This window comes from Anabrus simplex, chromosome 5, assembly GCF_040414725.1.
Source record: "Anabrus simplex isolate iqAnaSimp1 chromosome 5, ASM4041472v1, whole genome shotgun sequence".
In the NCBI taxonomy this organism is placed as follows: domain Eukaryota; kingdom Metazoa; phylum Arthropoda; class Insecta; order Orthoptera; family Tettigoniidae; genus Anabrus; species Anabrus simplex.
The window spans coordinates 183,540,101-183,553,805 of NC_090269.1; the positions used below are offsets into that span (position 1 = coordinate 183,540,101).

The 13,705-nt window shown below is 39.9% G+C and overlaps 1 protein-coding gene across 1 annotated transcript in view; it reads left to right on the forward strand.

The window, feature by feature from the left end:
* The window catches only part of LOC136874425 (uncharacterized), a 95,619-nt gene that overhangs the window by 43,557 nt on the left and 38,357 nt on the right, over nucleotides 1-13,705 (forward strand). Inside the window, exon 6 of the mRNA XM_067148059.2 lies at nucleotides 11,669-11,857. Coding sequence (XP_067004160.2) covers nucleotides 11,669-11,857 — 189 coding nt within the window. The remainder of the gene's footprint in view (nucleotides 1-11,668; nucleotides 11,858-13,705) is intronic.

The following is a 13,705-nucleotide window of genomic DNA, read 5'->3' on the forward strand; positions in this document are numbered from 1 at the left end:
ACCTAGCACACTTACCAATACGCTGGCTAGTGCATACCGTGGAGGCCACTACGTAGGCTAACTGGAGCCACCGGCAGTGCCAATGCACTAAGAGACTTTGTCTCATCACTAAAAATTGATGCCTGCTTGGCCATCAGATGATATAGATGTTGATTCCCATAGGGAATCTGAAATATTTGTCCTGAATGAGCAAATTTATAATACCAATATAAATGGTCCGTTATTGGACATTATAAATTTCCCAGCTAGCTCACCACCTGGTACAGACCTCCCCCCCAAATGTCCTTCCAAGGAGTGACACAGAAGAATTTTTGAAAACAGTATTATTTAAATTTGAAGAAGAAAAAATTTTATTTTTTTTTTTTTTTTTTTTTTTTTTTTTTTTTTTTTTTTTTTTTTTTTTTTTTTTTTTTTAAGTAGTTGGGTAGCAACTAGTTAAACTTCAGAATTAGAGAGTCTTTGTTGCTGTATACTTTGAAATACATGCTGCTAATTTTGACGGCTAGACCTGCCGCCGCTGCCGTTATCCAGTTGAGTTTGCCCGGACCCCTCAAGTACCCTCAAGATACACCTCTCCCACTACTATGAGAGGGGTAGTTGTGGTGAAGGACGCCGCAGATCAAAGATATATGTACAGTCCCCAGTTGAGTTGGCGGTCGGTGCGCCGCCCTTCAGCCTTTGCCGGGAGATGGACTCCGGCTTGCTGTACACAAGTAGACATCACAGGAGTGGAGTGGGCCCGTACCCCACCTCGGAGGCGGTACGGCGATGAACGGCTGCGGGGACACTGAAACAGTAAGATCTCGGCGACAGAAAAGTGTCATTGGTGACTTGTGATTTTAGGGTACGATCTTTGTTGGTGAAGCTGTGGTCTGGGCGGCTTGGAAGGCTCTTTTTTATTCTTTTAGCCATTTGTGAGGATTTGCAGGAGACGGAGGCTTGGTAATGGCCACTCAGGAACAGACAGCAGGAAAACCAGAGGGAAAGATCGTAGAATTAGATAACCAATTACAATCAAAATGCAGAAAGCCTTAGATTTAGAAAAAATATAACTTTCAATGTTCCTGCTAAAGGTTAATGACTAAGTTACAATGACGTTACACAAGTTTCACCTGAGACAGGTGAACTCTAAATATCCTCTCTGTGGCTGGATTACTCACCAACAATGTTACTGGAGTCAGGAAATCCAAAATGGTGCACGGCCCATGAAATCTGGGGGCAAGCTTGCTCGTGGGAACAAAGTTTTTAACCATGACTTGATCTCCTACTTTTAAATTGGTGGGCCTCCGCCCACGATCATATCTTTCCCTAACCTTTTCATGAGAAACTTTAAGATTGGCCTTAGCCTTCTTCCATAGATCTCTAATATTATCGGGATCTATTGTCTCTGGTAGAATATCACTAAGTGACTAAAGGTTAGAGAGCGGCGTGTTAGGCACAAAGTTAAACATTAAAGAAGCTGGAGTGAACTTATGAGATTCATGAACCACCGAATTCAAAGCGAAGGCCAGCCAATGCAGGGACGTATCCCATCTAGAATGACCATCATGATGATAGGCAATTAGAGCCGATCTCAGATTATGATTGACCCGTTCAGCCAGAGATGGTTGAGGATAACACGCCAAAGTAGTTACATGAGAGATGGACAGATCAAAACAGAATTTGCGGAAAAGATTGGAGGTAAAGGCTTCAGCATTATCAGGAACAATATATTGACATGGACTAAAAGAAGCAAAGATGGTATTTAAACAAGCAATGGTGGACTGAGCGGTAGCCAGCTTAGTCGGAAATAACCAGGAAAATCTAGTGAAACCATTTACACACACAAGAATGAATTTGTTGGCATTCCCCTTTGATTGGGGGAAGGGTCCTATGTAGTCGATATAGAGGCGTTCCATGAGGCGCGACGCTTGATGAGAAGACAATAGCCCTTGCTTAGTGGACATGGTGGGTTTACTAAGCCAACAAGATTTACAAGCTTTTACTAATTCTCGAATTTCCCCGTCCATACCTTTCCAAATGAACATTTCTCGGATTTTTTCTCGGGTTTTGAAAGTGCCTAAATGCCCCCCTAATGGAGTCTCATGGTAGTACTTGAAGATCATGGGTACAAGAACAGCTGGAACCACAACTTTCATCTTCTTATCATGCCCTGACGGGCAACATAATACCCCATTCCTCAACACATAAGGGACGACATGTTCCCCAGAAGAAAGGGTTTCCATAATGGGAGCCAGCACTGGATCTTCACGTTGATATTTTTCAATATCTCTGAACAACATGGGGCCATCAGTAAGAATGGCATTTACACTAGGAGGCATGGCCTCGGGAAGAGAAGAACTATCTTCCAACTCGGAGGTCTCCACATCATGAGCAAACATGCGGCTTCATCCATCTGCAACTACATTTTCCGATCCTCTTATATGCCTAACATCGAACTGGAAGGCGGGCTATACGACCAGTATGACACGGCCTAGCTAAGACCCAACTTAAGGCTTGGTTATCTGTTTCCAAGTCGAATTTGACATGTTCCAGATAGAGGTGGAACTTTTCTAGTGAAAATAAGACTGCCAAACCTTCAAGTTCATAGCTGGAATACTTGGCTTCTTGAGCCGATAGTGTCCTAGATGCATAGGCGATGGGTCGCCTTCCAAGTTCAGTGTCTTGAAGAAGTACTGCAGCCACCGCTGACGACGCCGCGTCGGTTTGGACGATTAATTTCTTCGAGAAATCAGGCATAGCGAGGACAGGGGCATTACAGAGGGCTAAATTCAGGTCTTCGAAAGTGACTTGTTAAGAAGGCCCCCACTCAAATTTGACGCCTTTTCTGTGAAGTAAGTATAAGGACGCTGCTCTGTTAGCGAAGTTGGGAATAAATTTCCTGCAGAAATTCACCATGCCGATGAAACGGGCAATACCTTTGATGTCCTCAGAAGGTTTGAATTCACAGATGGCCTGTGTTCTGGAATGATCAATGGCAACACCATCGGGTGACACAATATGCCCTAGAAATGACATGGAAGGCTTAGCAAAAACGACCTTAGATAACTTTACTGTTAACCCTGCCTTAGGAAGGCGATTAAGGACCTCTTTTAGATGATCAAGGTGTTCACCATGCCGATGAACCGGGCAATACCTCTGATGTCCTCATGAGGTTTGAAATCACGGATGGCCTGTGTTCTGGAATGATCAATGGCAACACCATCGGGTGACACAATATGCCCTAGAAATGACATGGAAGGCTTAGCAAAAACGACCTTAGATAATTTTACAGTTAACCCTGCCTTACGAAGGCGATTAAGGACCTCTTTTAGATGATCAAGGTGTTCACCATGCCGATGAACCGGGCAATACCTTTGATTTCCTCATGAGGTTTGAAATCACGGATGGCCTGTGTTCTGGAATGATCAATGGCAACACCATCGGGTGACACAATATGCCCTAGAAATGACATGGAAGGCTTAGCAAAAACGACCTTAGATAACTTTACAGTTAACACTGCCTTACGAAGGCGATTAAGGACCTCTTTTAGATGATCAAGGTGTTCTTCAAATATGACGACATCATCAAGATAGTGGTATAATTATTCAAACTTGATGTCAGAGAAGACCCTATCTAGCAGTCTGGTAAGCACAGCTGCTCCCGTGGGGATCCCGAAAGGCAAGCGGTTGTACTCATACAAGTTCCAATCCGTGGCATAAGCTGTGAGATGTTTGGATTCCTCAGCTAGAGGGATTTGATTATATGCCTGATTAAGGTCTAAGATGGTAAAGAACTTAGCTTTACTAAACCACGAAAAACATGAGTATAGGTCGGGTAGAGGCACAGATTGTAACACCACCTTCCGATTTAAAGCCCTATAGTCAATCACAGGCCTGAAGCCACCTTGGGGTTTCGGAACCAAGAAAATAGGCGAGGAATGTGCCGACTTAGAGGGCCGAATTATACCATCCTTCAGCATCTGATCTATGATTTCCTTCAGAGCCTTCATTTTAGGTGGGGATAACCTATAAGGTAGAAACCGAACAGGGATAGAATCCGTAACCTCAATCTTGTATTCGATAAGGTCAGTAACACCAAGAGTATCGGAGAAAACATCTGGAAACGACTGACACAACTTACGAATACTCTCAGCCTGCTCCTCAGGTAGATGTCTAAGGTCTAACAACATCTCATCCTGGGTAGGCGAAACAGATGAACATGACACAGAACTACATTTAAGCACAGGAATTTTACAATTACTATCAAATTTGAAAGTGCACGACTTGCTCTGAATGTTGAGCACTAGACCAGTGTGAGACATGAAATCCGTTCCTAATATAATGGGGCAAGACAAGTGCTTAGCCACAAACAGTTTTGCTTTCCAAGTGAATTTCAAAATGCGAATTTTGGCATATAGGAAACCTAAAATTTCTAATGGAGAAAAGTTGGCCGAAATGCATTGAACCGAAAACGAACAATAATCAGAAAATTTACAGACAGTCTTTAATTTGGAATACCATTCAAGCCGAAATAATGGAACACACACTCCCAGAGTCTAATAGAGCAGTAATCGGTTCGTTATTCAACTCGATTTTCAGGAAAGTTACCAGTGCGGGGGTCTCTGCTGCAATCTTAAGACATTCTTTAGGGCATTCAAATGTGGGGTTGGAAGACTTTCTACCATGTTCCGAGCCTGAGATTTTGGATGGTTTAATAGGGGCTGAGCCTTGAAAAGATGAATTTGCCGACCCAGCCAAAGCCTCTAGTCACTTTTGATTATTTGCGTTGGTGGAAGTTGTACCAGGAGTTGAACAGGAGGGGGTGCTATTAGCATTAGGGCAATTTTTGGCAACGTGATTAAACGAGCCACACTTGAAACAGCCTTGGGATGACCCTGCTCCTTTCTTTGTCCCACTGGATTTAATCAAAGGACACTTGTTCCGGAGATGATCTGCCGACCCACAAGCATAACATTTGCAGGTTGGGAAAGTTCGGCGAGGTGGAGGCCGAAAATTACTCGAGGACGGAGGGGGCTCCTTAGTGACACGTAATGTGTCGGCATACCTAACTCCTTCAGCTGAGACAGCCATAGCTTCTAACTCAGCAAAAGTTTGCGGACACGACGCAAAACACAAGTATGACCTGTAGGTTGGTGAAATCCCTTCCACAATAGCCTGCACAATTTGATCTTCCGGGAAATGAAGAGCAAACACCCTAGTGTAGAATTTAATGTCTTGGATGAAGTTGGCAAGATTTTCATCCAGTCGCTGTACTCTGTAATAATACTTTTGAATTAGTGATGACCTAGCTCGAGCCGGAATGAAATTAGCTAGCAGATGGGCGTGGAAGTCTTCTATAGAGGATTGTTCAGCTATGGCTCTGACTATTTTGTCTGAGAGAACACCAATGGAGTAAGGGTAAATAAGCTGAAGAATATGAGAAGGGGAAAGCGAAAACAAGAGCGTGATCCTGAAACTCAACTAAAAATGAAATTACATCACTAGTAGAATTGATCAAGAATTTAGAAATTCCTCTAGGCAGCATAGCCAAAGGATGAGAAAAGCTACTAAAGCCAGGTGACATAACAGTAGCTTCAGACATAGCATTATTTAAAAAGAAAGTTGGAATGGAGGTACGACGATCAGACTCATTCCCAGATGGGGAAGATTTTGTTGAGTAGCTACCGGATTTCTACCTTCTTCACCCTTGGAAGAATCCTCCCCATTAGCTATGTTTACCACAGTAGGCTGGTCGGTTTTGGGAGTAGCAGACCCAGTTAACAATTGACTAACATTACGGGACATATTAAAAAGGTGTTCAGCAAGATTACTTGCCTCCTTACCCTGAACTTCATTTAACTTAAGAGACAATAGATCTCTCACCCTATTATAAAAATGGTACAACCTAGCCTGCACTCTTTTAAGTTGATTTGGAGATGGATCACTTACTTAAAAAAACTAACTACAGATGCTAGCTCAGTAGAATTTTCCGTGATCGTGGAGAGAGCCTCATCAATTTCTTTCTCTCCCAAAGTGGGGATACTAATAGGCAATTCTAATGACTCTTTCAGTTTGGTTGAATCTACCACAACCGTGACTCCAGATTGAACATTTCTGATAGCTAATTCATAAATCAATTCCTCCTTGCGCAAGTAGCCGGGATGGAGGACTTTGCGAGGGCTGGACATGATGACAGAACTTATAAATTTGGAAAATCCCAGCGATTGAGAAAATTCTTACAGTTCGAATCGAATCAAATGTTTAGCCGTCAAAACCGGCTTAATTGAGACCCATTCAACCACGCTCTGCTACCACTTGTTACCGAGGTTTGGTGGATCAGCAGAGGTGAAAGAAGGTGCCGGGGTAAATGGGTCTAACTACCAAATAAAAGTTAATTTAAAACTGTAACAAAGGTTAAATTTTTTCTTTCTCTTTAAAAAAAAATTGATAATCAACCAATAACAATATAACAGGTACCAGTAGCAAAAGATAAGTCTATATAAGACAAGATTGTTGGTATAAGCAGGACTTGTGCTTTAAGTCCTCACTTAAGAATTCCTGAGCTTCGCACTTATTTTTACAAAGATCACCATATTATGCAAGGGCAATACACCCCTCAATACATGGAGCACTAGCTCTGTAATTTACAATTTCAAGCCTTGAAAAGAGCAGATACCCTCTCAGTGTTTCAAGCCTAGTCAAGACAACACCAAAAATGTCTTACACTTTCTGGCCTTCCATGGCCCAGCTTACAAATTGAAACAGGGGTATCTCGTATCCAACCTACAGGGCCTTTGAGTAAAAGAAATAACCGTTAAATAAATGGCCCAAACAAAAGGAAGGAGGCGGATACTTGCACTTCTCTATGCAGCTTCTTAAATCCTAAAAGGCACTAGGCCGATGACACAGGGGCTATTCCCAAACTATGGAGGTGACCCGTATAAGAATTATTTTAAGACATTAAGGAAGAGAAGAAAATCAGTTACCAAAATGTAATCACCTAAAACCAAAATGAAGGGGAGCTCGAGAGGGTAAATCGCTCTCTATCACCGAAATACAGTTAGAGATTTGATTAAGATTTTACATAAGCCGGCAGAACATTACATGTTTAGAAAGATAGGTTACATGGTAAAGTTTTTGGACCTTTCCCGCGGGTTAAACTGCTGAGCTAGCAAGAAATAAAGATGTTAAATGGCCATTACCTTGCTGAAGACCTGCTGCCTGATCAAAGAGGCACCACCCGCCTCCTGCTTCACATCCACTCACTTAGATAGACGTTGATCAAAGGCCAAGAGACGAGAAAATCCACAGTTTATAAACCCTCGGGGAAAGTTTGAGACCTTTCATGAATAATCAAGCCACACCCTCTCACTTTTATTGGTAGATGAAAAAGTTACACACAAAATCGAAGAAGAAACCCATGATAGGCTGAAAATTAATTACAGAAATTCTGGATTGGTTAAATTCAAAACAGGCGGAATGAAAGGATAAATATTGCCAACCCAAAAATGAATGAACGAAATTTAGTAAAGGAAAAACTTAGGAGAACAATATTACTTCAGAAAGGTTCTTTCACTTCGCACCAGGGTGCATGATCATAGTTTTTGTAGTGACCTCTATGAGAGAATGTCCAAACTTCTTGATGAATGGAAAACAAAAACAATTAGAATTTCTCACAGTTCAGAAAACTTCACCATAAAAAAAAATTACGGTAGTGACATCTTCTGAGAAAATTTACAAGTGGGTCCAGTTTTAAGTTCAGAGTTTCTCCTGTAGAGGAGGTTTTATTGGCACAAGATTTAAAAGTGCAGCGTAGGATTGTACCACCCAGTACAATAATAATAATAATAATAATAATAATAATAATAATAATAATAATAATAATAATAATAATAATAATAATAATTGTACAGTGAGGTACACCTCAACTCCGCACATTCAAAATAAGTGCCTTTATGAACTCCTCTACCGACCAAAATGTGAAATTGCTACTACATAAATTTGAGGCTTTAATCAGAAAATGTCACTACTGAAATATTAAGTAGTTGTGTTATTGTGAAGTTTCCTAAACTGATTGGATTTCTCTTGGTTTTGTTTTTGCTGTACATCAAGAAGTTTGCACATTTTTCCACAGATGTCACTCCCAAAATACTCTGGTGCAAGGTGGAAGAATTTATAGCTTAAAGAAGTTTTGTATTTCTAGATTTTCGTAACTGAATCTATGTTCATTTATATTTTTGGGTTGGCAACACTTCTTTTTCTTTCCGCCAGTTTTGAATCTGGCCAATCATGAATTTTTGTAATTAATTTTCAACCAATCCTGCTTTTCTTGTTCACTTTGAATTAATCAATAAAAAATGAGAGGGTGTGTCCAGATTAGTCCTGAATTCTCTCGAACCTTCCCTGAGGGTATATAAGTTGCGGATTTTCGAGTTTCCTTGTCTCACTGATCGTCGTCTTTCTCAGTGTGTGTGTTAAGGCAGGAGGCAGGCAGAACGTCAGCCAGGTAATGGCCACATAAATTAAATTTTTCTTGCTGTTTCCGCAGACTTATCCGAGGGGAAGGTCTGAATTTTTAACTATGTAACCGTTTTAATGTAAATTTCATCCTTTTCATGTAAAGTTTCATAAAGTCTTTAATTGTAAATCGGGGATAGAGTGAGTTACCCTCTCGAGCTCCCCTTCATCTTGGTTTGAGGTGACTACGGTTTAGTAACTGTTTTCTTTCCTGTAATATATTAAACTTATTTCCATGCGAGCCACCTCAGTAGCTTAAGACTAGCCCCAGTTTCATCGGCCGAGAGGCCTGTAGGTTTTTAATATTTCATTATCTGAGAGCGCATTGTACGCCTCCATTCAGTTTGTCTTCAGGCCATTTATTTAACCTGTTCTTTTTCTGCAAGGCCCAGTAGGTTGGGTACTAGATACCCCTGCGTAAAACTACTTCCATTTGTAAATCATGCCTTTTGAAGCCATAGAGTGTAAAGTTTTGATGTAATGTTGCCATGAGTGGGCTGTAAGAAATAGAGAGCACGTAAGCTCTTTTCAAAGTTTTGTAATAGTAAGGGTGCCTCTGGAACGCTAAATATTGTAACTTCTGGAGCAAGTGCTCTTAAACCTGGATATTTCCATCCCTGTCTAACCATAGAGATTTTGTAAAATTTTGTAAACTGGATCCGGTATCTAAGAATTTGTAAACTAAGGGTCTGAAGCCCCAAAGCTGTAAAAATTCACTTCTTTCAAGATTGTTAATTGTTCCTATCATGTTGTTGTGTGCATTCAGTGGAAAATTGTTAAGTTTGTTGTTTTTGAAGAAATACAACCTTCAGTTCAAATTTTAAATGAATTTTGGTATTGTAGATAGACCCATTCACCCCAGCACCTTCTTTCACCTCTTTCTGCTCCACAGATATCTCCGTAACAATAACAATAATAATAATGGCTAGAGCACATGTAAATGAAACTGTTGTTGATGGTGCATCAACAAACTGAGGTGTTTTGAAAGAACTTGGGATAACGGGGAAGGAGGAATGTTTAAATAATTTCTTCATAAATCCAGCAGATGATAATAGGAGTATATTCATGTTTTCTGGTGTACCCCACCCCTTTGAATATATTTGAATCGTCCTACATAAAAATAACCAGTTTATTATTGAGGGAAACATTATGTAGTGGTGTCACTATGAAAGACTGTTTGCTGCTGACATAGTACATGCAACTCATCTTAGAATATGTCCAAAATTAACCCAGTCATATGTGAATCCTGAAATTCCACATGAAAAAGAGAGAATAACATAATATATATTACAATCATTTAGTACTTCAGCTGCAAGTGAATTTATATTTTATTCAAGACGACGGACTAAATGATTACAGAATACTGAGGGCACTGCTTTATTTACTTTGAAAATGAACAAATAGTTCGACATGTTAAACAGACATTATAGCTCACAAGCAATAAGAAAATACAGCACCGATTTTGAAGCAACTGAAGGAGGGTTAAAATGACTGGATTAACTTCGGAAAGAATCATAAGGGCAGTTTCTTAAACAATAGCATGGTAGAGAGAAACCTTAAAATCAATTATAGACATTTCAAAATTTTTGCTAGAATGGTGCGGTATTGAATGTATCTGCAAAATTCAATTCAGATTCTTCAGATAAGATTTTCAGAATTATAAGATCACTTGGTTTCTAAAATCACCTTCCAACAATGCCAACACTTTATATTTGGTACACATTACTTTCGATGTACATTTCATAAAACCACAAAAATTTGGGAATTGTGAGACACTGCAAGGTGGCGTGCTGTGTACCTGTTAGCTTGTATTTGAGAAACAGTGGGTTGGAGCTCGACTGTCGGCAGCTGTGAAGATGGTTTTCAATGTTTTCCTACTTTTACATCAGTCAAATGCTGGTACTGTACCATAATTAAGGCCACGGTTGTTTTCTATACCGTACTAATCCAGTCCTACCCTATCATTGCCATAAGGCCTGTCAGAGTCGATGTGACGTAAAACAAATACCAAAAAAAGAAACGTACATTACTTTCAACGACTACAAGTGTTTCTTGAGCTCACGAAGTCGTGTCACTTATAGATAATTTAAGGAGTAAACTGGACAGTCAGCTTTATGGAACCATGATGAAAGGATGAACATGATTATTGTATGGCTGAAGTAGTTGAATGTATAGTTTGTTATGTATGGAGATTTGTAAAGAAAAACTTTTCAACATATTTAGAGTGCTCTGTGTACAGATGCCATCTCCCACCTTGTGAACAATGCATTTTCTAATGCAAATTGATTAAAATCTAAAATGAGAGAAGACCTAATACATGTGATTGCATGTACCAAATTTTTTTCTGTAACTGAAACTGTCTTGAAGAGAAACATATGCGAAGTCGGCAAGTGTTTACGAAGAAACTGTGTCCCAGATTCTCCATAATTACACATTAAATACAAAGAGGAAATTGTTGTAGGAATAATTCACTACTGTACGTCCCCAAGTATGAGACAATGATAAAAACAGAGAAACTTTAAAAGGGAATTAAGACCAAACAAAAGCGGAAACTTTCCAGATTATATGCTGATTACCTTACGATATGCCATCCATTGTATTGTTAAAAATATCAGCAGTCACTGTCATATTGTATAACAAACAAACAGTGAAAAATATAATGAAACTTGAGAGGTAGCAGTACCTTATTGAAGGTCTATGTCATAGCGTTGCTTACATTCAGTTTGAAGCACCACAGTGGCACTCAAGGGAACTATGTGATATTAAAGTAACATGTTCCAAGCACTCACTTTATCACCTATCCTAACACTGTGCTTTAGGGCTATCAAGTTGGAAATCAGTTTAATTTAAATTCAAATAACAAACTGGAGTCAAATAAGTCTTATTCTTTTGTCACTATTAATATTGTATTTCTGAAAGAAAGAAAAGTAAGTGTCTGAATGGTGCATGTAGATGTGACAATGGAACAACTTACTAAAACAATTACTTTATATGTAATCATAACTATACTATTTAAATACTTCTTTATGTTGACACTGTATTGACATATTAAAGAAGTTTGAAGTTATGTCAGGTACATTTCCACTTAATGAACTTTTAAGCCAAAAGATGAAGAGAGATTGTTGTAAATATTCCATTCCAAAAAATATGCATTGCACTGCCATTTTCAGCTCCAACAGGGTGTCTCCAGTACCACACTGAGATGGCAGGTACGATCCAGAGCTTCAATTACCAGGATGGGCAAGGCCATTACCAGAGTAATTTAGACTACGCTATCTGCATTCAAAGATCTCCTAACACCTGCCGTGTGGAGTATCGTCAGACTGAGAATTCCCTATTCTGGATCAATTCTGCAGAAGGTTTGAGCATATAAGATCATATATCATAGTTTTATTTATTATTAACAAATGCATCGCAATTGGGAAGTTTGATGTAGATGTTGATTCCCATAGGGAACCTAAAATATTTGTCCTGAATGAGTAAATTTATAATACCAATGTAATGGTCCGTTATTGGACATTATAAATTTTCCAGCTAACTCATTCTTGGTTGCCTGCGTTTCGCCCTCATGTGCTAAGTTAGGCTCGTCAGTTGGGACTTAGCACACCACCCAAGACGCAAGGCTAGTGCATACCATGGAGGCCACTGCATAGGCTATTTGAAGCCACCAGCAGTGCCAATGCACTGAGAGAGCCATGTCTCACTTTCAAAAATAGATGCCTGCCTGGCATCTAACTTAGCACATGAGGGCAAAAGGCAGGCAACCAAGAATGAGTTAGCTGGAAAATTTATAATGTCCAATAACGGACCATTACATTGGTATTGGGAAGTATCCCGGTGGCAATGATCACTTACAGTATTGTGATAATAAGGTAAGGTTAAAACAACAAAGAATTACTACTAGTTTAACATTCTAAATCCAGCATCATTATATACAAATTCACATACAACTTAAGTATTTCCAGTGCTTAACACTACGGCTTACTATACTATAGGTTGAGCTTACTACTAGCTAAACATTCAAACACCGTCATATACACATTCACACGCACCTTGAGTGTTTCAAAATTTTACACTATGACTGACAGTAGATTGAGCGGACCAATTACTAACTATTATCTTAACATTGTAAATACACCACGTTCATATACAAATTCACATATACCTTAAATCATTCAAATGCTTTCATCCTCATCATCATCATTTCCCATTATCCAGATGTAGCCGGCTAGGGGCAAATATGGTTCCTCTCCACTTTCTTCAGTCTTTCCACCACTCCTCCTCCAACACTGTGTCCCAGTCCTAGTACTGCATTGGATTGTGTCCTTCCATCTCATTTGTGGTCGTCTGTGGCCTCTCTTTCCTTGCATTTGCATTTCCATCGCCTTTTCTGGCATTCTTTCATCACTTATTCGCTTTATGTGCCCAAACCATCTTAGTTGGCTCTTCTCTATTCTATCATTAATTTTTTCCACTCCAATTTCTTCCCGGATTTTCTTACTCCTTATTTTGTCTCTTCTACTCTTCTGTATCATACTCCTCAAGAACTTCATTTCAGCTGCCTGTATTTGACTCTCATCCTTTTTTGTCATTGTCTAAGTTTCTGCTCCGTAAGTTGTTATGGGTACATAATACATCTTGTACATAGTTTCCTTTGCTTTTATTGGCACATCTTTGTCCCGTAACATGTTTCTTACACTGTGATAGAAACAGCGTCCAGCTCGAATCCTCTTACTAATTTCAGCATCCAGTCAAGCATTCTCCATTAATTTACTCCTCAGGTATTTGAACGTCTCCACTATTTCCAGGGGCTTGTCTGAAAGTCTAATCTGAACTTCCCTTCTTTTTTCCCTCTAGTCATAACAAGAGTTTTAGTCTTTTCCACACTTATTTTCAATCACATTTTTTTTTTTTTTTTTTGTAGTTGTTTTACATCGCCTCATACCAACACATGTAGGTCTTATGGCGACGATGGGATAGGAAAGGGCTAGAGCTGGGAAGGAAGTGGCCGTGGCCTTCATTAAGGTACAGCCTGGTGTGAAAATGGGAAACCACGGAAAGTCATCTTCAGGGCTGCCGGCAGTGGGGTTCAAACCCACTATCTCCCAGATGCAAGCTCACAACTGCGCGGCCCTAACCGCACGGATGCAGTTTGTGATGCCATTTGGATGCAGGCTGGCACATCTGAACATGTGCGGCAGTCTTCT